The sequence below is a fragment of the Nymphalis io genome, chromosome Z (genome assembly GCF_905147045.1).
Source record: "Nymphalis io chromosome Z, ilAglIoxx1.1, whole genome shotgun sequence".
Lineage (NCBI taxonomy): Eukaryota > Metazoa > Arthropoda > Insecta > Lepidoptera > Nymphalidae > Nymphalis > Nymphalis io.
The window spans coordinates 241,800-268,792 of NC_065918.1; the positions used below are offsets into that span (position 1 = coordinate 241,800).

Genomic DNA, 26,993 nt, shown 5'->3' on the forward strand with positions numbered 1-26,993 from the left:
GGCACATAATCGTCTCACGAGAAAGTCACCTCCCGCCTCGCTCTTTGGTGCAGGTATCTACCATACCCAGTAACCAGCTGCGTCAGTCCAAATATGAATATGTCTCTCATCTGCGAATCAATGCTCGCTGGGCTAGGGACTCGCTCCACCTCCGCTGAACCTGGACGGTCGCCACTCGTACTTGTTTCCATCCGAAACAAGTACACTTACGCGAGCACCTCTGCCTAAAGTTGACGGGCACTTGGCACCACACACATTTTCTTTGTTTTAAGGAGTTGAGTTCTTCCCAAATAAATAAATAATAATAGCATAGTGTGTTCCGCGCTTTCTACAATACACTGTTACAGCGAAACCCTGACGTGAAAGCCTGACAAAGAGATAGTTAGTATGTTGGCTACGGTTATAGGTTTTCGGGGAATTTATTTTATAATAATTATTATGCCAGAGGAATATTCAAACAACTTATTGAATAAATTTGGAAATTGAATATCTGATTCTGACATCATTCTCTTCTAATAACCTTATACAAGTAGGTAGGTATAGCAAAACGTAATACTTTGAAAACGTAGTTTTATAATTTTTATTATATAAGCTGTCTAAAAAGAAAGATTGGTCAGATGTTGAAGCCCGCTCGCACATGCACTCCTTAGAGATGTTTTTAACCTGATGGTGGGTTGGTTCATGACCAGCATTCGGGGTGTTGAGGAGATTAAGTACTCGCATCAAATCAAGATGGATGGATGGGCTTAACAACAACTCGCTTAGCTAGTTAAGGTGTCGAATGGAGTCGTCTCCTTTCGACTCTGACGGTGCCGACTCAACCGATATAATATCAAATTTATGAATTATGAAAACCATTTTATTTTTTACAACTTGAAGTAACTTTTTTTGTATATTACAAATCCCGCATAGAAACTGTTCATCTGATTTACTTTACGCCGACGATTTATTCCCTTACTTATAAATATTATAAATCATAACGCGATTTATTAAATGCTTTAAAGTACCTTTTTCTAATGTTAAGACGGTCAAATTAAATCAAAAAATTGAAATAATATATTTCCGAATAATTCATTATATACTTCAAAATATACAATCGAATAAATAGTTTTAAAAATCATAATGAAAGCAGGAACTAGTCGAGCTTCAGTCAGGCGAAGCGATTGCGATGCAATGTCGCCGCTTCCAGAATAAGATTGTTTCGAATGCGTTTGGTGTTGCTGGATATTTATCAGCGGAGCGGCCCATCACCCAATCAGTCGCCTGCTGTTGATCGCGCGGAGAGGCCGTGCGTATTCGTGTTAGTGAAGCAGCTCCTATCGGAGTTCACTTACCAACCATGAGATACAACAAGCTCGGAGGCACCGGGATCGAACTTTCCCACGTGAGCCTCGGCGGAGCGTCTTTTAGCCATATTTATGGGTAATATAATTTATTCATTTTTCCTTTTTCTTAATAAAACACTTTTTCATATCGGTTAAATTTTGAATTTTTGTTTTACATAATTACATTTATTCTTTAATTAAATTTTGCTAATTATGACTAGTAATTATTGTTAATTATTGTTGTTTTATCTCAACATGTTGTTGTGATAAGTATTCGTCATCGCTAGTGGACATTATTTTACAGAAGTGTGTTAAGTGTCAGCGCGAAATCTTAAACATTTATTCTTTTAGAAATCTTAAGCTTAAAATATAAAACTGGCAAAGCGAAGTCTTTTAAACATTATCTCTGTAAAAGTAATGCACTAAAGATATAAATGATTAAGGTCTTTATCTGTGTTCAATTTATGAGCGACGGACGGCGCGACGGCAATCGGACGGCGATTAGTTTTATTTATTGCGCTATCGGTAACGAAGTATGGATTTGATTTTAATGCGTAATGTGTGTAAAAATTGATTATGTCACGTGTCTCCTGTAATCCGTCAACGTTCATTCGCTTGTCGACGTATTTATGCCTCTTCGTTGTTATCTACAGGCTGGTTATGTTTCTAATGATACAAACTTGTAAGAAACTGTATGGTTACGATATAAATCTCTATACCATTGAAATATTTGATTTCATGTGAAATATATCGCACAACCATAATAATGAATGGCGACGCGACTTGGTTCCGAAGACTAGTGCCGTCGGTATTTTAGTGCCGATGTAAACGCTTGTATCAAATGAACGAATTAGATTACCATTTAAATTTTAAGTGCTGGTTCAACATCGTGTGGCGAGGATATAAAATAATGTGTGATTGTCAATGCATTGCCAACTGTGAGACCGGAGTCTTAAGTCTCTAATTAAATGACTCATTCTCATTCACACTTCACGAAGGTACAAAACTATGTGAGTTTTTAGCGCTGTAATATCGGAACAGAATGTAACAACACTTTTTACTAAATATTCAGTTTATATCTCAAATAATTTCTTATCTTTTGAGATCAACATAAAAATCCGTACTAGCGGTAAAGTGACGTGCAAACGGCGGACAGCTATCCGTCGGCGGTGTAATTATTCTACCTCAGCATTTTAATACATTTTTATCAGAGATAAAAATATATTAAAGTTCCTTAATAAAGGAAGAGTCAGCCAGCCAGCCATGCACATAGAACATTCAACACGTCTTAACATTTCTTGGACAGAGTTGATCATTTACCATGAACTAGCCCATTAGCCCGATTGTCTTCTAGACAAAAATGTGTTTTTAATGCTTTCTTCAATAGAAAGGTAGTAAGATTTAAATTTAGAATAGGAACCCTATTACTTAGTTTTTGAGTCGGCGTCACTCAGAACGACACAGGGCTAATTAAAACAGATATGAATACATCGTACTGACACGTTGTGCGTTCGCGTTTTTATTTATTGTTTTTGTGGTAAATATTTGTTATAGTTTGTGCGCTGCTCAAGTGAACCGGCGCCGTGTAGAGTTTGATAATTCAATTTTAACAATAGACGAATGATAACAATCGCCAAACATAAGGCGTGACACATACAAAAGATCGGATTTATAACTTTAGCTTAAGAAGACGTCTAAATTTGAGCCGTATGTATAATGAAAATCAAAACGTAAACTTTATTACGTTAATATTATTGTTACATAATATACAAACATATGAAACGCTCACTATTCCTTAGTCGTGATAAGTCATTTAAATAATATCGTCATTGTTTAGTTTTATTTCGTGGTTTCGCACTGAATGTTATACGTTCGTGAAACCGCCGGATATTTATCTGCTATAACACTGAAATCATCTCAATGCATTCTACACTACTTTTGGTCAAACGTTCAAACGGCATACTTGGACAAATATTTAAAGAGCGAGTATGCATGACAATTATACAACAACACTGACGATACAAACTCCACATTATGACAGAGTTGTAATTATTGTGACCAGTATTAGGCATCAACCTTTTGCAAGTTCAACCCGGATCAACAAATAAAAAGCTAAGCTTATTTTTTACAAACTTTATATCAAAAATATACCTTAATCTATTGAATTTATACTATATATTTTTGCAGTTTTTAATCTTCAGTTTACAAGATCCTTGGTATCCTTAAATTTAATATTATAAAAAATTCGGAGAAATGAGAAATATTAACAAAAAAAACTAACCCTTAAAAAACCAACCTTTGGTTTTCTAATATTAGTTCGATTAATGTTATTCTAGACTATAAAATAAGGATAAAACTAATAAAATAAATAATTTAATGCAAACTTGCTTATCAAATCCTACAACGAAGGAAAAGGTAAAAAGTAATTAGGTATCTATAAAATTTAAAAAAAAATTTTAACTTAAGTCTAATAGAACAAAATTGCAATCGATTGCTACAGCTATAACTATAATTGCAACTTAAAGAAACAAAGTATTTAATATTATCAATGATGAATAATGAAATTAATGAAAACGCTCAAAACAATAAAATGATGACACAGAACATCGACAACGCGAATTTGAACGAAACGCGAATGCTAATATGTAAGGCTTCCGAAAAAACTTGGACATCGTGATTCAGAAATTGACTCCAAATGAGTAACACACGCCATCTGAGGGCTGCTGGTCGCAGCGTGCGGAACAACAACAACAATACGTATGTGAACGTTATTTTTTTATAACTTTTAATAGACTCAAGTGATTTTTATGATATAAAGAATAAACACTATCTTGTAATACATCTTATAATAATAAAGCTAATTCTGTTTGAAAATTTTAGCAGTTTTAAAGATTAGCTCGGACACATATACAGACAGACAGATATAAATAAAAAAAATGATTGCTTTGGTTTTGGTAACTCGCAAATAGCCATATTAGCTTAAAAGAGACAGTTATTTTGGAATCACAGACAGACACTTCAATTTTATTTCTTTGTATAGACTATACCATACCAGTCACCTATCAAACAACGATTATTATTTATTGTTTTGATGTAACAGTTAGTGTTGTCGTTTTTTTATCGTCCGTCCTTTAATGATATCTTTTATAATGTTACCGATTAGCTACGTACGTATGTAGAATCGCTTGCGTCCTCAACATGTGACCGACTAACACAAATGGTATGCCATTAGACTCGTGGCGATCCGGATATTGTCCGAGACAAAGGAAATTGTTAGCTGCAATGAATTTAATGTTGTATAACGCGAGGGACTCTGCAGTTACAAATCAAAACGTAATTAAGTATCTGACTGTGTCGGCAGCCAATAGTTTGCGACACTACCTCAGGCACGAGACATTGTCACATACGCTCAATGTTAATAAATATGATATCTCGATAGGATTGTACCAAAGTGTTGGAACTGTAAGCAATAATTCTGGTCAGAAGGTGTTGCTTGAGGTCGACGCTAAGCTTTTACATTGAAAAGGGATGGTGTTGATGAATGTACGGTCTACCGTTAATGTATATGAACCTCGTGCGTTTCGCCTCTCCGGCCCGGCGCTGTATGTAACATGCACGGCGTATTGTCTGTGTGAAATCGCTACACCATGAAGTGTTGCTTCATATACTCAATATAATGTATATATTTGAATACTAATCCATATAATAAATATTAATATTAATTTAGTTTAAGGTCCTCCCGCGAAAACAACTTCGTTTTATGGAATAGAGCCTTGACCGCGATATTCAAAAAATCTGTCATATTGACATTTTTGCTGTTTGCCTGAATATCAATGTATATATTTTCGTAGAAAATATAGTACATAATTATATTAAATAAAAAGTGTCGCATATTCCAGTGAAAGAGATTTTCATACGGAACATGATGTATTAAATATACGATAAATTTATCAACGCCATTCGACATTATACACGGCGTGATTGGAGTGTGCCTTTTGTAATTGCCGGAAACATTTAATTAACAAAACAACCACATAGCTTTCAGGTTGTTCAGATGTGTGTCTGCGTCCAAACTGAAATAAAAATATTGCAACATTTCCAACAAAGAACGAATAAATAAAGCAGATTTCTTAAATGATAATTATAATTTATCGAAACATGTAGCCATGACAGTCGGAGACTCATTCGCATTTTTACTACCAGATCATATTTTGTCAAATGCTCCCCGTTGGCATCGACTTTGTTTCATTTTGTATAAAAATACTGATGGCAACCTAATGTAATGATAGTTTTAATACATGAGGGAGTACAGACAACGCTGGACACAGCAGCTTGCGCGTCGCGTCATCTATCGAAAATATCAAATCAATTATATACAATGATATTCTTTAATTTTGTACTAGTTAAAGTTACATACTAGTAGTACTAGTTACTTACCCCTCTGTGATGTAGTGTCACTGTGGCCGTGGTAACGTTTTGTCCGATCAGGTGTCAGCCACTCTTTACTAAAGCCATCGATTATATGTTTTGGAGTATTCCGGTTTTATTTAAGACACAAGGGATATAACGTATCAGATTTTGCGAATTGAAGAAATATGAAAGTGGTTTCTACTGCTTGCAACGCTAATGTCGATGGACAAGGTGACCATTTATTATCAGACGGCCCACTTATTCGACCGCCTTCCTGAAATGAATAAATAAGCTGTCGGGGCCATATATAACTATGTCACTTTAAATTTATTGAATTATCTCTTCATAAAAATTACTCCAGGGTCGACATGTTTCTTTCTGAAACTGAACAAGCACTTCATTCAAAATGTTTATTTAAGCGCCGCCTAAGCTGGTGTTGTAAGTCCCGCTTTAATTGGACAGTGCACAGTGGACACAGGTAGCACAGAGCACACTAATACTTGTACTTATACCGCCATGTAAGTGCTCTGCGTCTTTAATGAAAAAAATTGAGCGTTATGATTTTAGTACTCTGTGTTTAATAAGCTTATGTTCAACTAATCTCTGTAGTTTCTAAGCTAGTTATTTTAACAAATAATGTGTCGCTCGCTTCTTCTAAAGCGGATTTAAGCTCACTGTGGCGCGGATTTGCATCTTTGCTGCAAGTTCTAGTGTTGTTTGAATAATTAAGTTTTTGTTCGGGCCACTCGCGCCGTCACGTGCTCCAGCGGTAACGGGCCATGACCGGTGAGTCCACGCTAGCACCGATGACACACTTCCTACGGCGCCAAGGTGCGAGGTAGCATGGCGTGTCCCTTGATATCACAGGTCGTGAGATACCATTTCATTTCTTACAATGCCAATGTCTATGGGCGTTTGTGACCACTTACCATCAGGTGGCCCATAGGCTCGTCCGCCTTCCTATTCTATAAAAAAATATATCGTTGTCCTAGCAAATGGAAATACTACCCTGACATGGTATATAAGGAAGCATTACAATAATTCAGTATATCCATTTCTCTTTAATTACTAATGTAACGCGATTAATTAAAAACTATTTATTAAAAGATACTATTTATTAAAATAACTGAACGCGTCTTAAGCCGCGGGGGAATCTAGTCGGCTAGACTTCACCCCCACCCCGACACGCGTCTCCCGTTAATAGGGATTTGTTTATTTTCGTTTATGTATATGTAGTTAGTAAGTTCAAATTTTCGTACACGTACGTTTGGCACGCGCCTTAGTATATGTTATTGTTAAATCGTATATTGTGATTAATATGAATAATTGTTACTGATCGTGTGATTTTTGAATCCCCATAAAAACCCTGAAATAAAATATTACGAGTTTCAAGTAGTATTACACTACTATATATATATATCAATAACATCGCGCTATGACCAATAGGAGCGGAACATCAACGAAAAATGTTGCAAAAACGGGGTAAAATTATTCCTTTTGAGAGCTACTGTGCGTGCGCTGCGCAAACGGTTAAAGTTACGCAACAATCATGTATGAAACGGAATTGATCCTCTTAAAAAGTGATGAAAAAATCCGTGATAACATATGTCTACCTTTTAAGGTATCATAATACTTTTTAAATAAATATTTTTTGTGTTCTTAATTTATAAATGTTTTTTCAATTATTTCTTAACTAAGTAAGTAGGTACTTGCTTTCCATTTAACACAGGTGATTACGTAAGTACATTATTTGATTTTGTAGTTTTGTATTGGGTTTTATTTGGTCCATTGTTATCTAAATACTAGATACATAAGTACTACTTTAAGCGTTGGATTTTTTTTTCTTATTTAAGTACGTTTAATACTATTACCACCTACATCATTATTTAATTAATTATTTAATAGCTAGACAGGCTCCCAAAAGAATGCATTTTATAATCATCGCATTGATCACATTTTAACAGGCCGTCAGTTCTTACACTTTTTGAAACTTTTTTTGAAAAGTTAACTTTCCGCTCACCACCGTAACTTCGCTCATGTAACCTTATAATGTTTTAACTAGAATTATGTCGTTAATGGAAATTAACCATAATGTAAATCAACTAATAATGGGTACACCTCAATTAATATTGTATGATTTATACTGTCACCACGTCTGCAGATTCTACAAAAGTTTTAATATTTTAATAGTCAATAAAATAAACGTATCTATTTGATGCCCAATAAAAAATTATAACTTGAAATTTAAACTTTCTCCTAGTAACTTAATAAATATATAAATTAGAAAATTTTTTAGCAACTTCGACGAACAAAGGAGCGTGGAACTCATTAAAGATGCTCTAATGATGGGTATCAATTATATGGAGACGGGTCCATGGTATGGCCAGGGGAGCTCAGAGAGAACCATAGGAAAGGTATGGCTCAACAATTTGTAATCAATACTAGTATATAGACTTAAGCAAGTATAATCAAAGCCGTATCATGTCGTAATTGATCATCTAGGTATGCAGAATTTAGACAAGGCTCTGACATTGAGTTTGCGCTTCCAGCCGTGAAACGTGATCTGTTACGCCGCTTGTATCTGTAATAACATTACATCCCATTATGCAAAATATTGTTATCTGGATACTGGATCAGTAGAATCAGATATGACCAAGCTATCATTCAGAAGCCGTGGAACAACCAAAAGTTTACACTACTAATTCCCACAGGCTCTGAAGGGTGTCCCGAGAGAGTCATTTTTTATTGGCAGCAAAGTCGGCCGATACGATCCAGATCCGGCGAAGATGTTCGACTTCTCTGCTGAGAAGACCACAGCTGGCGTTGACAACACTTTGCGATTGCTCGGACTCGATTACGTCGACTTGATTCAGGTAAGGCGGAATAAAATAATTTCTATATTTTTTCTAAAAAAGAACTAAAAACTCAGCAACAACGATTTGATAAGAAATGAAGTGTCCTGACAGAGACTACATCCATTCAAATCATTCGGATTTCATTCGTGCTATCGCTTGTCTTCTTAATGGACATCTTATTAATCGATAGGAATCGATACAGTCTTACTGTTGGAATTCGATTACTAGCACTAATAGAAATAGAAACAATTTGGTTATCTAAATCTTGCTAACTTTTGATGGACCAGATGGGACAAAGGATCCTTTATATGATATTCCCAATATACATGATTACTTTATAATGTGTTAGCAGTTGCAACTTAAGTACATTAAACTATGTTCAAGTTCATTTAAAGTCGGGAAGCTTAAGTTCTGCTTATATCCTGCCTTTGAAAACAATTCAACTAGTACAGAGAAAGTTCCTTAACTGCAAACTATAGAAGGATTTTCTAGTTGAGAATAAGAAATATTTCTAGGTTTAAGTAAGATCTTCGCAGTTCGCGCTCTCGGAGAAAATTGAAAGTAACTTTGCATGTATTGATTGCAATGATTACCCAACACGATCTTTTAATCTAAATCATCAGCGAAACATACTTTATTTGTAAGTATACAATAAATAACTATAATTGTAAGAACAATGTAATGCTCATGCGCGGTTTTGTAAAACTGACATTTCTACATGTCGATGTCTGAATATTTAAGATATTGAGAAAAACTTAATTTTGTATATTATAAAAATGTCTGTACATAGTTTCATTACTAATAAATATATATAGCTAAAAAAGGAAAAACTAATAGGGTCGTTATTAAAAAAACAGAAGCCAAAACAATAGAATTTTTGCCTGTATGTCGCATCACGCAAAACTACTGCACAGATTTGAATGCGGTTTTCACCGATGTATAGCTAGAGGTCTACCTTAAAATATAGGCTACATTTACAGGAAAACATCTTATTTCGATTGTTTTTAATTTTATATTACTCGGACCACACATAACTTGATGAACTTAATGCATAAAAATTAACAGATTTTGAGGAATATTGCGCCGCAATTACAAAAACAAAGTTAGTATAGTGTTGTGTGTTACTAAAAAAACATAGATGTTTTAAAGTTTGTCTCAATCGATCACAACCCATAGCAACTACTCTCATACAATAATAACTAAACAATACTTAGCTTTGTTTCATCGAAAAGAGAAGTCAAAAAAAGAAAATTGCCAAAATATCGAATAGAAGGTTACACACAAAGTTAACAGAAATCACAAATAACATCAGGGCGACTACTTTCGAGCGCTAAGAAAACAATTGAAAATGTATTGCACGTTTATAGTACTCATTATTATCTAAAGAAGTCCGCGAGGCTATACATCTAATTATTATAGTTAAATCATAATAGCTGTTTTTTGTTCAAATTAGTCAACAAAAACACTAGTAAAATAATGCAAAAAGTAAGAAAAATGCCGCTTTGTTCAATGAAAAATTATTATATTCCGGTTTGAAAGGCAAATGACCCAGTGTAACTACAGGCACAAGAGACATAACAATTGAGTTCAACGTCGGTGGCGCATTGGAGATGGAAGGGTTGGTTAAAATTTTTTTATAGTGCCAATGTCTATGAGTGGTGGTAAACCATTATAATAAAAAAATAAATAACGAGCCACCTTTTTTAAAAGGTCTGTGTCATAATATGGGACGAAAGTACGATGAGCCACTACTCACACATACAAGCCATAAATGGACCTTGATAATACGATTAAATAAACGCATAAAAAATACGCAGGCGTGTGTTTTGTAATATATAGCATTTCAAAAATAATAATTTTCTCCGGACCATTTCGGCCACGGCGATACCACCGCCAATCCGATACGACTGGAAAAAGTTCAGACACAGGACCACCGGCTTTTCGTGCTTTCCGAGGCATAGGAGTGTACACCTTTCCAACTTCCAGACTCCAGGCTGCTACTAAGTATTTTTCAAATTCAAATTCAAATTATTTATTTGCAAAGTTGAAGGTTCATTTTTGATGTTACAATAGTTAAAATCCTGCCACAAAAACCAAGCAAGATGGTATGCAAATGCCATATATATGTCATGGTATAATAAATTACTAACAATGCGCGTGCGCTTTCAACGCGACACATCCCACACACATAATATTATGTTTCGACCATATTTATTAATCATGAGCATCCAAAAATAATGAAAATTTAAACAGGTTTCTGATTAATAAAAATTTCACAAAATTTATCTCTAAATGGTGATATTACATTACATTACATTTTTGGGAGAAAAACCCAATAGCTTTAAAACTGTGGTCTCTGCGAAGACGTTACGTCCTTTGTTTCTGTAGTACACTATCCCCTCAAACCGGAACACAACAATATTTATTGCTGTTTGGAAATAGAATATGTAATGAGTTCCCACTCAGATGGGCTTGCACAAAGCTCTAACACCAAGTAAAAGTATGATGATGTGATGATGCACCATCTCCACCTGAACATCTAGAACACCTATAAATCAACTACTCCTAATTTATTGTTCGTGTGTTAGTTAGTCTTCACTCTGACCCATTAAAAGTATATATATATATATATAATAGTGCTACCGATATATTAAGACTCCGTGTACGTGACGCCGTCGCCGCAGCGGCGCTGAACTGTACACCTGTTAGTGCGAGGTTAAATCCCAGTTCCCGCATTCAAAAGTAAGCCAGCGTACTTAGTGCACTGGAGCAATACATTCATAGTTTTATGGACGTCTGTTTTAACAAAAACAAACAACGAATAGTTTAGTAAGGTTTTATGAATGCCTTCCTTTTCCCTTATTCAAAATGTCTTTGACCTAAATTTATTAAACACGCGCGGAAAGAACCTCTGACATGGCGCCTCCTTCACTCTGTTGATTGTTGACAGATGACACTCTAAAATTACCAATATTGTTAATAAACCAAAATTTGAGTTTGTCTCGTTTATGAGAAAGTTATTAAATGAAGTAACATAATTATCCGAAACGGCCTTGCATCTGACCTGTGTCTAATGCTCGTAATGTAATATCCTCAATGTGTTTGCTTCTACTTTCGACGACCGGAGGGATGTTTTCACAACGTAAGTAACACCACGTTTTAAAACACGTGCAAAAATGCCAATTACCATGAACTAAGTTGTTTATTTTTCAGCAAAATAATAAACATAACAACATGACATTGCTAAATAGATACTTGTTATAAATTGATAAAGCGAAGAGAATAATATTATAATGCAATGCCGATAGTGACAATATAAGTATTAATTAATTTAGGCTTTTATCAAAAAACAGTTACGATTTTAAAGTTCTTAAGCAACACATTCGAAATTTACAAAATGACATGCAGACGGTACGGACGCGGACGTAACATGGACATAACATCTGAATTGTAATCGTAATCGGTAGTGCTGTCGGCGTTGCCCGCGGCGATGCAAGCGCTTTGCTTTTACGCCATTCTGTATGTATCATAAATACACGGCATTATCATTGGCACAGATATCCTAGTAAGTGTATTTTTATTTCCTTAATCGAATTCGAATGTCTTAAGAAGTACGTATATGGTTATCGCTAGACCCGTGGCTTTGCTTTAATCAAGTAAGGCAAACAGTGATAAATTGACTGGTTATAAAAAAACTTCGTATTTTTCGGGGTGTAGGTAATATTTCTCCAAAAAATATTTTAAAATAAATAGCGATACTAAATAATAATGAATACATTTAAACCTCTGGACGATATACTCATATATAATGCTACAATGTTTTGAACATAGAGGTATTTGGGAAAACACTAAACTATTACTGTTTACTCGTTAATCGGGTTACGACGAAATGTTTAAAAAAAATGCAACCTGCAAATATTCAGTTTTGGTTTCAAAGTAAACTAAAATATAAATGTTGTTTACACGTGCGTAGTAAAAAAGTTGCTCTGATTGAGATTAAACCTAGCCACGATCTCCACTCCCCTTTTGACCCCCACTTCATTGTTGGGTGTTCTGTGCTGTTTATTTTTTCACTATTATTATTGTATAAGGTCAGGGAAAAAGCTTTTTCCTCTTTTATATACAAATTCAATTCAATAATTGTAATTTTAGTGATATAATCCCATTGTTGCAAAAAGGAGAATGCCGAAAATGGGTCCAATCTCATTAAACATTTGACAAAGCATCGTTCATATACAAGCTTATATAATCTTTATAAAAAGTGCTAAGGTTAATTTTGAAACGGTTGTAAAACCCTAGTAAATCCTTTTGGACAATCCCCAGGCAGAGGGATCTACAGTCTTCTCAACAGCTGTACTGGGTCTTTCTTCTCATGCAGTAATTAAGAATAGACCACGTATATTATTATAAACAGAGTTTAATTTAAATAAACCAAGAAAACCAAAATATAATATAAAGGATACCAACGCATATTTACAAAATACTACGACTCTTATGAAATAAATCTAAGGTAATATGTATCTCGCTAGAGAGATAATGTACATACCGATATTTTACAGTAACAGCCTGTTACTGTAAAATTTTATTTTAATTTCAATGAAATTAGACACATGCAGGTTGTTTTGTTTTCACGATGTTTTCCTTCACCGTCAAGCACGAGATGAATTATAATCACAAATTGAGCACATGAAAATTCAGTGGTGCTTACCCGGGTTTGAACCCACGATCATCGGTTAAGATTCACGCGTTCTAACCACTAGGTCATCTCGGCTTACCGATAATTTATTTTTAACAATAACCAAGGCACATTAATAATTTTAGGTTATCTTATACTTTTATCTCGTACTTTTTAGAGTTACTTACCAATTTTTTTTTAATTTTGTCTACTTCTATAACTATTAGTAAGTTTCCATGTTGTATGCCCCCCCCCCACCTAACAAAAACTATGACAAATAGTTTTAACAGTTCTGTCTTGATGTTAACGTACCACTACCTAAAGAATTCTGAAGAGACCCAAACAGGTGAAAGTCTGATAGTGCAAGGTATGTTGGCCGCCCTTATCTTTTTACGGCCGATTTTTCTCTGTTTCTTCCTTGAGTTCATTCGATCGATATCGAGATGCTTTTGCCCGGCGGTAAAAGCTCAAAATGAACAATGCCCTTCCAATCCCACCATGCGCGCAAAATGTTTGACATTAACATTCTCGAACTGAACTTTCTCGAATGCTTAACAGTTACAGAAGTCACTTTTTTTGCGGCTTATGTCACGTTTCCCCATTTTGTTGTAAGAAAACTTCAAAATGGAAATTAAAAATGTATTTTTACTCTAAAATTTAGTTTATTAAATAGTATCAAAACAAGCCAGATACAAAGAGTGCAACCAACGAGATTTTACTGCAACTTTTTACGTATAAAAAACGAAAAATCTTTATCCCCGATTACATTGTAAGAGATTAAGAGCCACGCAACTATTTCTACGGGTGAATTTAGTGGTTTAGAGGCTCTGGAGCAACAGTGGAGTTCAGGTTTTTTATTATTATCCAAATAATAAAGTGATCACAAATGAACAATATTTTTCAATCTCGTATTTCAATAAATTATTGCGGAACAAATTAAATAATTTTAACTACAAGTAATTTTACCTCCGGGTTTCCTTCTGGCTCTGGATATTCCCTTAATTTGGAACAAGTAGTCTGATCCTATTTTCTTAAACTCAAAAACTGAAAATATGTGAAAATTAGTCAAAATGCAAATATCTTATATTAAATAAAAATAATCTTATCACCACTACAAAAATAGTGCATTAAAAAATCAAACGACTATGCAGTTGTTATGAAATGTGTGACATTTCAAAAGATATCAAAATTTTAGAGAACAGTCAGCATATCAAAATATATGTAATATTTATCTACAAAAAATATAAAAAGTAATATAATATACTTCTTGGAAACGTGCCAGAGGTTTTTTTTTTTTTTTTTTTTTTTTTTTTTTTTTTTTTTTTTTTTTTTTTTTTTTTTTTTTTTTATAGAATATGAAGGCGGACGAGCATATGGGCCACCTGATGGTAAGTGGTCACCAACGCTCTTAGACATTAGCATTGTAAGAAATGTCAACCATCGCTTACATATCCAATGCGCCACCAACCTTGGGAACTAAGATTTTATGTCCCTTGTGCCTGTAATTACACTGGCTCACTCACCCTTCAAACCGGAACACAACAATACCAAGTATTGCTGTTTTGCGGTAGAATATCTGATGAGTGGGTGGTACCTACCCAGACGAGCTTGCACAAAGCCCTACCACCAGTGGTTTTTTATGGCTAATAGATAGATTTAAGTGTTATTAGATTTGAACGCGGCTTTGCGAACATAGGAGATTTGGGAGAATTGCAATTATTCATAATATAATGATGTAAGTCGTCTTACAGTTACGTCGACATCAGTTATAGTAGAGAGACTATTGCAATTGCTTTCAGTTGATATTTTCGTTATACGGTCTAAGCACGATATTCCTCTCTCTTCAATCTAGTCAGTATGGTTGGTAGAAGTTCGTGCTCTGAATTTCAAAAATAAATGGGCAAATATACATTGTACGTCGAATCTTGCAAGGTGATGGAATTATGTTAATGTTCATGTCTCGATAAATATCATTGTGTTCATACATTTACATGTACATATTTATCTAAAGTATCGGACATCAAATACTTGGATATAAATATAGATGAAACACTTAATTGGATAAAAAACTTTTTATGGCAGATGAGCAGGTGATGCTACCTGATGGTAAGTGGTCACTACCGCTCATAGACATTGGCGATGTAAGAAATAATGACCATTCCTTACATCGCCAAATAGTAACATAGCATCAGTTTCCAAAACAATAAGAAAATACTGGTATTGGGACGTAGGTGGTCCATCCACTCATCAGATATTCTACCGCAAAACAGCAGTACTTGGTATTGTTGTGTTCCGATTTGAGGGGTGAGAGAGCCAGTGTAATTACAGGCACAAAGGACACAACATCTTTTTTCCCAAAGTTGGTGGTGCATTGGCGATGTAAGTGATGGTTACCATTTCTTACAATACAAATACAAAGCTATGTGAAATGTTATATGCAAAGTAAATGAAGACATCTACAAAATTTTAGTCTAAATTGTCAAATACTGTTTTTATATCGCTTAGATTTCTTTAAATATCCTTAAAAATAGTTCTGGAGGTTAATTTGTTAAATATTTTAATTAGACTGAGCTCTATTTTGATTACAACGAGTAAACGGATATCAGGCAGATGTCTTCTTTTACGTTGAGGCTTTTACAAAATAAAAAATACATCTACATTATTTCAGAAAAACAACGAAATAGTGATAAAACCCGTTAAACAATAAATAAAAAATGTTATTTTAAATCATCATGGAAAATTTCAAGTTAATTGATACATAAATGTCGAAATGGGAACTATTTTTTACTTAATGTTCTCTCCTGACAAAATGGCTACTATGTAAATGTCCGTATCTACTTTGCTGCCATCGATATATTATATCAAATCCTTTATATAACACACCAATTCAAACGCCTTCCATCAATAAATTGAAGCAATGCTCGGCATTGCAGACTAAAGATGCAGACAAACCCATTCGAGAAATAACATTGTTTACATGTTGATTATTAGTGAACCCTAGAGCTATTCTGTACCCACTCTATACACAAAGCGATATGCGACATTGACATTTATTTAAGTCTAAATTATACATGCATCTAGATATGAGATCCAAGAAAGAGATTTCAACATTTCACTAGTGAGGTACTGAATACAAATTAACATTGCAGGCCATAAATAAGGACTCTTTTTTATTAAAAGTTGTAATCCCTGTCTATATCGTGATGGACGACTGTTCTTCAAGAGTTTTGCTGTCTCACAGTAAAACGGGCAGTCAGTCGGACGAATACCAAAGTAATCTTTCACTAGTGGCAGGGATTTGTGCAACCTCATCTGGCTATGGTCTAGCTCATTGGTTATGCTACCGCCAAACAGCGTCGCTTTGTATATAGAGTTGTTTGGTGTAGATGTAAGCCATTGAAAGCTAAACGAAGAAAGAGACAAGAATTCGGAGGAAACATTTATTATATTACATAAAGGCACCACAAAAAAGGATTTTAGGATTTATTGTATTTTTAATTTAATTTAGGTAGGCAGACTGGCAAACAGGCCACCTGATGATAAGTCGTCACCACCGTCCACGACACTAGTCCTTCCACGATATAATTTTAGGTTATGACGCCGCTCTATCGTTAACTTCTTCTTTTTTAAAGCGTCGTTGATTCAAGCACTTCATGAACAATTACTATCAATGTATTGGTTGACCAAAACACGAAAAGATTTTGTTAACTTTCCTTGGCCTAAGTCACGACGTGTGTGACTAGTGAACTTATAATATACATAAGGTCGTACCTACCAGCATATTGTAATTAATAGATTATTAGGAGAACTTAATCAGACGATTTGTAGTTACCAAATATATACTAATATATGTGTAGCGTATACGAATGCCTACGATTTAATGAATAACAGATGAATGTTATGTTTACACGAAATAAACACGTGAAGTTTATAGTAGAACACATTGAAACAGCTTTGATAAAAGTTGCAAGACTTATTAGGCCTACTTAGGGATTACTCACTGCGACTTTTTATAGGGACACAAACGCGTCTTCGCCAATCACGGGACTCTATCGAGACTTTAGAACTGTAAAGCTACAGCGCTGCCAAACTTCACGGGTTGTCTGCCTTATATTTTTCTTTTTAACTCACGGCGAAGTTTCAGACCTCGGTTCACTGATTTAAAAGTTGCAACGAAGATGTTATTATCGGAGACTCAGATTAAATCTCTGGCACAATAATGTAACATGTAAACCGACGCCAGAGTTCACTCATTGTGTCAATTGTATTGTTCGCCGTTCGTATAATATCTCATGTTCTATAATATTTCATATACCTACTGTATATATTGTGCGGTGAGTTCTTGTTGTGTTCGTAGAAATTGTGAAACTTTTGTATGTATGTACCGCAAAACAACAATACTTGATATTGTTGTGTTCCGGTTTGAAGGGTGAGTGAGCCAGTGTAATTAACAGGCACAAGGGACATAAAATCTTAATTCCCAAGGTTGATGGCGCATTGGCTATGTAAGCGATGGTTAACATTTCTTACAATGCCAATGCCTAAGGGCGTTTGTTGACCACTTACTATCAGGTGGCCCATATGCTCGTCCGCCTTCCTATTCTATAAAAAAAAAAATATGAAACCTATATGTTTGATATCCTACCGTTGAGCATAAGGCTTCTTTTTGGACCTGGGGCTTACTTAGGATACTGCTCTACAGCCAGGAGATGAATAGTGAATGTGTTTATATTGACAGGCTATCCAAAATTTATTTTTTTTGACTTATGTTACATTTAATATTTATATATTTATATATAATATACCACCGACCAGACAAATTAACGCTTAAAGTTCTTTCAGGTGCATGATGTGACATTCGCCCCGGATCCTTCCGTGATCTTGAAGGAAACTCTACCAGCGCTGGAGAAGGCGGTGCGCGATGGAAAGGCACGGTTCATCGGCATCGCTGATTACGATATCGACCTGATGAAAGATATAGTGGAGGAGTCGGAAATCAATATATCAGCAATCCTCTCCTATGCTAAATCGACGCTCTTTGACAACCGCCTGCAGAATTACACAAAATTCTTCAAGGTATTTATGGCACTTTGTTATATAGACCAGTGTAGTATATCGTAAGTCCAGTAACAAACCGGAAGTGTTCCAGAGGTGGGCAAAGGCCTTCTCTGCTCAGGAGAATGCCAATTCTAGATTCACGTGTTCTGTAACCTGCTCATCCATCTCGTATAATAAACTAAGTTTAACTTAACTTCTATGCAGCAACTAGATATCCTACGTCTTAGTTTACGAAACCATTGAAGATGTTAAAATAACAGCAATTATTTTGTACGTGTAAAACATAGAGGTACGAACTTGGCTCATCATTTAGTATGTTATTAACATTGATTGATTTATCAGGGTCCAGTGTCGGGCTTGATATCGTTATAGTTTCACTTTTTTGCCGTTCGCGCGATATGTATGACTACAACTAAACATCAAACTGATCCATATAGCGTTTGCGTAATGCGTGCACAGACAGACAAAAATGTTTTTAAAATGTACGTATTATTTGATCTCACGATAATAAGGTCAGTCATTACAGTTTTTTTTTATTTTAAATATAGATTATGATTTGTAATAAGTAACAAATTCTTTCTTTAATATCTATCAATATAATATACACGAATGCCGAGTTCAAGATATAGCGATATCTTTGAAGTATAAAATAAATAAATTATGAAGTTATATTATATACTCTGATAGCACATACCAGAAAATATGGAATGGATAATAACGGTATCTTATATGATTCTTAATAGATTTAGAATTAAATTTTACTTTGGTTTAATTTACAATACATTATTGTATTAGATTCTTACCCAAGAAACTGCCGTTTTATACATAAAAAATAAAACAAATTGAATGAAAAATACATTGGTATTTAATTGACCAAATTAATTGCCATTGTCATCGGTGGTTATACGCCATTTTAATAGAATTAATGAATGTCTCTACTATAAAAATCCTAGGGACCAATATGTTGTTATTATACGTATATAAACGGTTTTTCGTGGACATAGGCACTTGTCACGTTTTCACGTTGTCAGAAGAATCGAACGGCAGAAAAGCAAATGAACAATTTTTTTTTAATTTCGTGTCATATCTTTATTATGAAATTAATTTGAATTTTGAATTCTCAGTTGAATGAACGAAATCGATCTTCATACTATTAAAGATCTGCAATTTGTATATCAATTTATATATCTTTGGAGATCGGTGAAAATTATTTATAAACATATACAAATTCATATATGTAAATTCCTTTTATATAAAGAACATAATTAAAACAAAATTATAATGTCAGTGTGATTATATTATTCATTTTATCAACTGGACGCCTTATTCATTCAAAATATACCTTACATAGGCCTTCTCGTATATATATACCTACATCGATGTAGGTATTACGAATGTAATAACAACTAAACGTTAAAGAATCTTCGTAGCGGTTTTTTTGGCTGATAGCGTCGACTGTTGTACTTAGTGAACTTGCGTGCGCGACTTCAGTTCAGGCGTTCGGTGTCACATGACCACGTGTAACCAATTTATATGTTTACGAAGCAAAATCCGTTGTTCAGGTTAGTAACATAATGTTGAACGATAAATCCATTCTAGCGTGCCATCGTTCAAATTACAAAATGATATATGGAATAATTTTCAAGAAAGCCGCCATTACGAAAAATGTTTTGCCTAAAAAATATTTATGACAGGCAAAGTTAATTATATTATCAACACGAACGACTACTGATAATGTTGTGCTTCTATTTAACGATAATTATTGACTTGTTCTATCGTATTGTATAACAAATATACTGGATAGGTACCTAAAGTATAATGTAATCGATACTTGATAGCAGCTGCAGATAAATTGCAATAACTATTACTCAAATGAAACTTATGTCGAAGTCACATGAGCGTGAAACAAACTAATAAATATTTATTGCATCTGTACTTATTGTATGTTCACGAGATCTAGTCGAGTCGACATGACGCGATGTACTATTTAAAATTTCCTGAAAAAGTCAAGTTGAATCATATTAATATAATATAAAACAGAGGTAAGTTTTATTTATTTGGCTAATCGATTTGCTTACAAACTACTTGTCGTAGTAGTAGTTGGAGTGTTAACTTTGAGGTAGTCGACTAACATCGAATATTTATCTACTTAGCTTAGAGTTTCAAAAAGACCAAAGGCTAAAGAACAATCATAATAATCCTTTTTTAAATTTATATATCGTCACCAGAATTCCACACTTACATTTATTATATAAAGGCTATCGTGTTTCCTTATTTGATGTCTCCTACTATCAAGCTCTCTTCATAGGAACAACACATTACTCGCTGCACACCAAAACCAACACCTAAACCTACACCGTTTCGGACGATGGAAACGAGGTCCAATACTTATAACATTTCGCCAAGGATCGTGGCAAAAGAGCAAGTATTACGACCAAAAGCGCTTTCCACCCTACCGATCAAATCCTAGGCCGATGGCTCATTGGAGACAACCTCAGGATGAACGTCATTTGGAGAACGTACTGCTTAACTGTCATGGGGAAGCACACTTTAAGAGTTGATATTACATATATATTATGTTGATATGTATATAGGTGAATATTATTAACTTAAAAAACGACGTTTGTGGTATTTTCTTTTGGGGCTAAAATTACTCAGGTACTTGCAGAACTCACTCTGGAGCATGCAACATAAAAACTGTCCATGCGATAACAGTTCTCACTAAAATCTTACATCAAAAATGTTCGAGTCCCCATACGATATTTCACCCCCTATTTTCCCTCTTAGATTTTAAAAAACGCTGAAATACATATTTATTTATTTTTAACCAGAAGATTCTATATGAAATTTCATACCTCTTACTCTAAAAGTGATAGGTTCCCATACAACCGTTCATCCCTTATTTTTACCCTTTCTGGGTGGAATTTAAAAAATACTTTCTTAAGTTTACATCATAAATTGTATCAACTGCCAAAATTTCAAGTTTCTAGCCCCTGTTTAGGCTCTGCGTTGATTAATCAGTCAGTCGTCCTGTCATTTAGTATAGATAACAACAAAAATACGTATGTTTTTATAACTTTTGATAGACTCAACCGAATTTTATGAAATAAAGACTAAACGGAATCTCAAATATTTCTGTATAGAAAAAACATACATCATCTAATGAGTAGAAAAGTAAAAGTTTGTACCTATGTGTATGCAATGAAAAATAAGTTATTGAGTGAACGTGATCAACACCGCTCATAGACATTAGTGCTGTAATAAATAATAATAGTTCCTTACATCGCCAATGCGCCACCAACCTTGAAGTTTCAACTAAGATGTCATGTGCCTGTAGTTACGCTGGCTCACTCACCCGTCAAATAGGAACACATCAACGCTAAGTATCAGAATGTGAGTGAGTGGTACCTGGCAAAGCGGGCTTGCACAAAGCTCAACTCAATCTTACCACAAACAACCAAATACAGTAAAGTTTCGTTACTGTGGAGACTGGAGAAGCAAAATTCTCGCCATAACATTTTTGATAATTTATAAAACTATAATATATTATTATAAGCAATTTAAGTAGTCTCTCACGTTTTACTCTTCCTAATTATCCAATCAGATTCGCTAGTAGGTATATACTCGGTAATATAAACATGTTTCTTTTGTCAAATTATACTGTCCATAAATTTTTTTTCTTCAGTACTGAAATTTAAATGAAATTTGGCTGCACTAAGGAAGTAAGTTACCAAGACCTATCATATGTGTTTATAAAACTTCAACTCGGGATTTTTCTTAAGAGGTATTAAAATTAATGGGAACACTAGTCACTAGGCACATTATTGATCTTTTAAATTTCAACACATAACACGAACTAAAAATAGTTTTGCAATAGACATAAGTGAAACGTGCGCCAAACAGACGTAAAAAATTGCTTGAGTTTCCAATCGAAACTCATGTCATCTTAAACCGGTCCGATGTACAGCGACTGGACGAAAACTTTAACTTGTTGTAGTCGCAGGACATCGATATTACAAGAAAACTGACGAAGGAAAAATGGTGGGCATTCTGAGCCGGCGATTGTGTAATCGATAAGTGGACAAGAATTACGAATAAATATTTAAGGATGAGTCTTGGCTAGGCAAATTTTTTATATGTATCTTCTATACAAAATAAAGATATGATGTAGAAAGAAAGACAGATAGAGTTATGTATGAAGTAGTTTCACTTCTATCACGTGTACAGTACTGCAAACGCAATTCTTTTTTTTTAATTATCGCTTCCTAGACCTCAAGTATCTAACATTTTAAATTTTTAGCTAGTCAGTATCAAAAGCATGCATGAGTGGGCAGGGCAAAAACTTATTATAATACACACATAGACGTAGAGATATGTACTAAAAAACTTGTAACCTTTATATATATATATATTACGCATCTTAGAACAAGGGAGTGGGAGTGATCAACGCAGCAGCCACTGGGATGGGCCTGCTGACCAACACGGGCCCGCGGCCATGGCACCCTGCCAGTGATGACGTGAAAGCCGTCTGCCGCAAAGCATCCGACTTCTGCAAGGTTACCTTACTTAAATTGATAACAGTTTTGACGAACATGCAACGACACCTCCCGAACGTATAAGACGGGGAGTATATATACTATATATACATACATTATATTTAAGCTCAATTCTAGTTGATAAATACGAGCTTAATATGACAAGACAACACGGGGGTAAGACGAACCAGACATTTCAATTGAGACATAACTAGGTAGTTATGTCTCAATTTCTCACAATGATTTATAATAATTATCAAGCATTACATTTGAATAGTACTCAAGAACTTTTGAAAGTAACTATGATGCTATACCAGCAGATTTTATTTGTAAGTAGAATAACAAGTAACGATTGATATATCTTCATATTTCCTAATAGATTTTTTTGTATTTTTTATATATTCTATTAGGAGCGTAACGTCGATTTAGCCCGCATTGCGACATGGTTCACCCTAAGCCAGCCCGGCATCGACACGAATATCTGCGGGTTCTACAATCGCCCCCAACTCCTTGACATCGTCGAAGTACTCGAGAACGGCCTCACCGAGCACGAGCAGAATGTGCTGAGCGAGGTCCAGTTAAGGTATGTCTATTCAATCTCTTAAACTACAGGTGGTGATCCATGTTATTAATAGATAAAAACTAAAGTTTATTACAACGGCTTCGCCTGAGAACGTCCGGAGCGTTGGAGACTGCTCGAGTCATATTTTTAATTAGTATAAAAACTCAATAATTACGTGAATGATTGAATAGTTCGCAGCTACAAGTCATTTCTCCAATAATTTAAATCTGCATCGTTTACTACAGGTTTTTTGATAAGATCATCCTGCATTGGGATGACGTTGAATTGCCCGCCTACCGGGCGAAAATGGATGAACTGCTGAAGGCTAGATGAAACGTAGTTACACGTGACATATTATCATCGATGTTGCCAGATTGCGAAATTTATATTTAAATATCGCAAGGCAACAATTCTTAATGGAGATTTCAAATTAAACACATTTTTTAAAACATTTATTTATTTTCAAATGGAATTTAAATGGTGATATGTGTTGCTATTTAAACATAAAAGTCAGCACGTGAGACTAAATGTTTCTAATATATTATCGCGTTTCTTAGTGTTTGTAAACACATTTTCATAATCACATGTGCTTATTAAATAAATAAATATATCTACAGGTGGCTTAACTAATAACAAACTTCTATGATGAGCTGATGACAACTGATCTGACTCTGAAAGTTTAGATCTCAAAATTTACCATAAAAAAAGAAATATACTCAAATTATTTATGGCTGAGGAGCTGGCGAGCAAAATATATGATTTGCTCGAGTGGCAGACACACTCAACATTAAGGGCCGCGTCTGCCACAATGGCAGCACTTTGGTGTAGTCCGCTCGAATAGTCAGGATGCCTCGAAAGGATGCAACTAGAAATATAATAATAAATAAAATAAACCATGAATTGACTTAGTAGAGCTTATTTTTTTTACAATTTCACAACTACGTCCCACAAAAAAGCAGAGCCTTGGATATCTGCCTCATGAATTTTCTTTGTTTCCCGGATGATTTTACAATCTACTTCAGAGGCAGACATATCAGGCATAATATTTTAGTACACTTTTTTAATTTTTCAAATTTGACGCGCTATAACTCAAAAACGAAGCTACTTAGGACGAAGACCAACTTTATACCGAAATACTCGCAAGCTCCTACAGCCATTAGAATATTAAGACGAAAATGTGTAAGATGTGCTCGAAACATTTGGTAGTATTTATTGTGTATGTATGTCGTCACATTTCATACATTCCCTCATCAGGAATCGTACCGATTTTCAAAATCAAACCTATAGTAACATCAAATTAATTTTCAAATCGTATACAATAATTGTGGTAACGAAATATTTTTGTACATTTATTAAAAGTGAAAACTAAATAATTTGTCATCTTGACGCTTGAACACAGTACACTCATACGAACTAACTTATACAATTGATAAAGGCCAACAAGTTTGTGTAATAGAAAATATATTTTTGGAAAAATTAACTAAAATGTAATTATATGTAGCGTAGACAAAAGTCACTATTTTAATAATCACTTTAAAAATATTTATCTTTATTATATAATCTGTAACAGTTCCCAGTGCGTCAGTTGATAAGTGAAACAACTGATCTCAAATGTTTAAATATACTAAATAAAATACAATAGTTTTCATTCTTAAATTTAATATGTTTGAATTATTATGTATAATAAATAATCAATTGATACTATTATATAGATATAATTAACATAGTTGAGCGACTTTTATCCATATCTCTAGGATAAATAACGATCGCAGTGTCGACATTATTGTGTATTGTATCGAAGCAAAGATGGTTTATATCTCTTCATTATAGCTATTCTATCTGATCTTGATGTATTCATAAATTATACGTAGTTTTTCCTTTAAAATAAAATAAAAATAGTAATAATATTAACTTGTAATATAAGTTAGAAACGCAGATCTCTAGGATAAGTACTGATATTGTGTAGGGGCCCGGCTACTAAGGATCAATTTATTGAAAAATGTTAAGCGTACATCAATGTAACCCACTGTATGAAATCATTACAATAGCTCGATAAAACAGGTCGGGCCCCGTTTAAAGTAACATAAATGTATTCGTTGTCAAATAGTTCTCTGACATCATTATATTGCAAGATGTAATTTAAGCAGATTAATCTGAAAATCATGTTTGTAGTAAGTGAACTTAATAAAAATATTAACATACTACGTAAATAGTTTTTTTAATTTAAGATATCCATCGGTATTGGTTGTTATTGATGACTAGATTCGATTTAAAGATTATAAAAATATTTCATTTTATGACGTATCGAATTATACAAATATTGACACACAAAAAAAGATCAATTTACATTTTCTGACATGACAAAGAAATAACGAACTTAAAAATAGATTAATTTAAAATGATGTTTAAATATTAAAATTAATTTAACAAATTGATTCATATGGCAACCCTTATTAAACTAAAACCTATTAAAACAATTAGGGTATTTACGATAAAATAACCTCATCGTTACTGAATGCTATTTATAACACAACCTCGACTTTCTGAAACGCCTATCAAAGTCAGATTATCATGGGAATGGCAGAAGCGCTTACTTCTTTCGAAACTTCAGACTGCCCAGGAAATTATTCAAGAAAATAACGTACTTATTCCGGCCGGCAACGCACCTGCTTGCCCTCGGGTGTTGCAGGTGGCCATGGGCGGTGGTAGTCACTTTCTATCAGGTAAGCCTTCTGAATAATTAAAGTATTTACTATTAAAAATTTAACTATTTATTATCCATTCGGTAAAAAGCTGTTTACAATTTTACATAATTGAGAACCTTTCCTAACACTGAGAATTGTGATAATTACATACAGCGAAGTGTAACGGAAGCCATCGTATCAGTATCGTAGTTGAATCAGTTTTGTACTTCGGAGGATGTTTTTTGTATCGAACGACTGCAGCAAGATAAACATACAAGGATATTATAGACATCAATAAAGGGGAATATACGGACTCTAAAAGATTAACATGAATATTTGATTACATTTGCTTCATTATAAATAGATTTATTTTAATTCTATATACTACATAATATATCTAGGCTACTACAACCATCCAATTGTAACAAACTAACTACAACAAATTGTTCTCAAGTATTGTTTCACATTATTACAACTGCGTCTGACAATGAGCTGGTGGTCTCATTTTGATGTTAAAACCATGATATTATTTTTTTCATCTGTGGCAGTATGCACGGAATTCCGTCCCAATGAGCAATTATATTTAATTATATTTTTGACAACTTTACAAAATTTGTCTTTAAAGTGAACACCGATCACTTCGCGCTACAGCTGATAATATCACGGTTTTATATATAACCCCTCGACATATGCACAATAAAAATATAATGTAGGCCATAGCAGAGATTGCAGATTCACCGATTACATTTTTAATAAACAACATAATACGATTTTATTTTTAACATTCATATTACGGTAAATATTTACAAAATAAATAATCCTAACTGTAAAAATATTCGAGACTTGAAGTTGAACAGACTTGCTAGCGGAAACGAAACGAATTTTCGTT

The 26,993-nt window shown here is 34.2% G+C and overlaps 1 protein-coding gene across 2 annotated transcripts; it reads left to right on the forward strand.

Annotated features, from left to right (window-relative positions):
* The first annotated feature begins 1,271 nt into the window (after positions 1 to 1,271).
* On the forward strand, positions 1,272 to 25,624 carry LOC126780212 (uncharacterized). Of its 2 annotated transcripts, none has more exons than XM_050504482.1 (7): positions 1,272 to 1,422; positions 8,032 to 8,149; positions 8,447 to 8,608; positions 18,108 to 18,341; positions 22,748 to 22,879; positions 23,269 to 23,441; positions 23,666 to 25,624. In XM_050504482.1, the coding sequence occupies exons 1-7, from the start codon at positions 1,340 to 1,342 to the stop codon at positions 23,751 to 23,753; spliced, it is 990 nt and encodes a 329-aa protein (XP_050360439.1). In that variant the 5' UTR covers positions 1,272 to 1,339; the 3' UTR covers positions 23,754 to 25,624. The 2 variants fall into 2 exon arrangements, with proteins under 2 accessions (XP_050360439.1, XP_050360440.1); XM_050504483.1 differs by having other exon boundaries at positions 24,038 to 25,624.
* The last annotated feature ends 1,369 nt before the right edge of the window (positions 25,625 to 26,993 follow it).

What these genes read in the sequence shown, in the direction of transcription:
- LOC126780212 (XM_050504482.1), top strand. Translation starts at nt 1,340, where the DNA reads ATGAGATACAACAAGCTCGGAGGCACCGGGATCGAACTTTCCCACGTG. An exon ending in AAGCATCCGACTTCTGCAAG is followed by an intron (nt 22,880 to 23,268) that starts GTTACCTTACTT and finishes ATATTCTATTAG; the next exon opens with GAGCGTAACGTCGATTTAGC. An exon ending in CTGAGCGAGGTCCAGTTAAG is followed by an intron (nt 23,442 to 23,665) that starts GTATGTCTATTC and finishes CGTTTACTACAG; the next exon opens with GTTTTTTGATAAGATCATCC.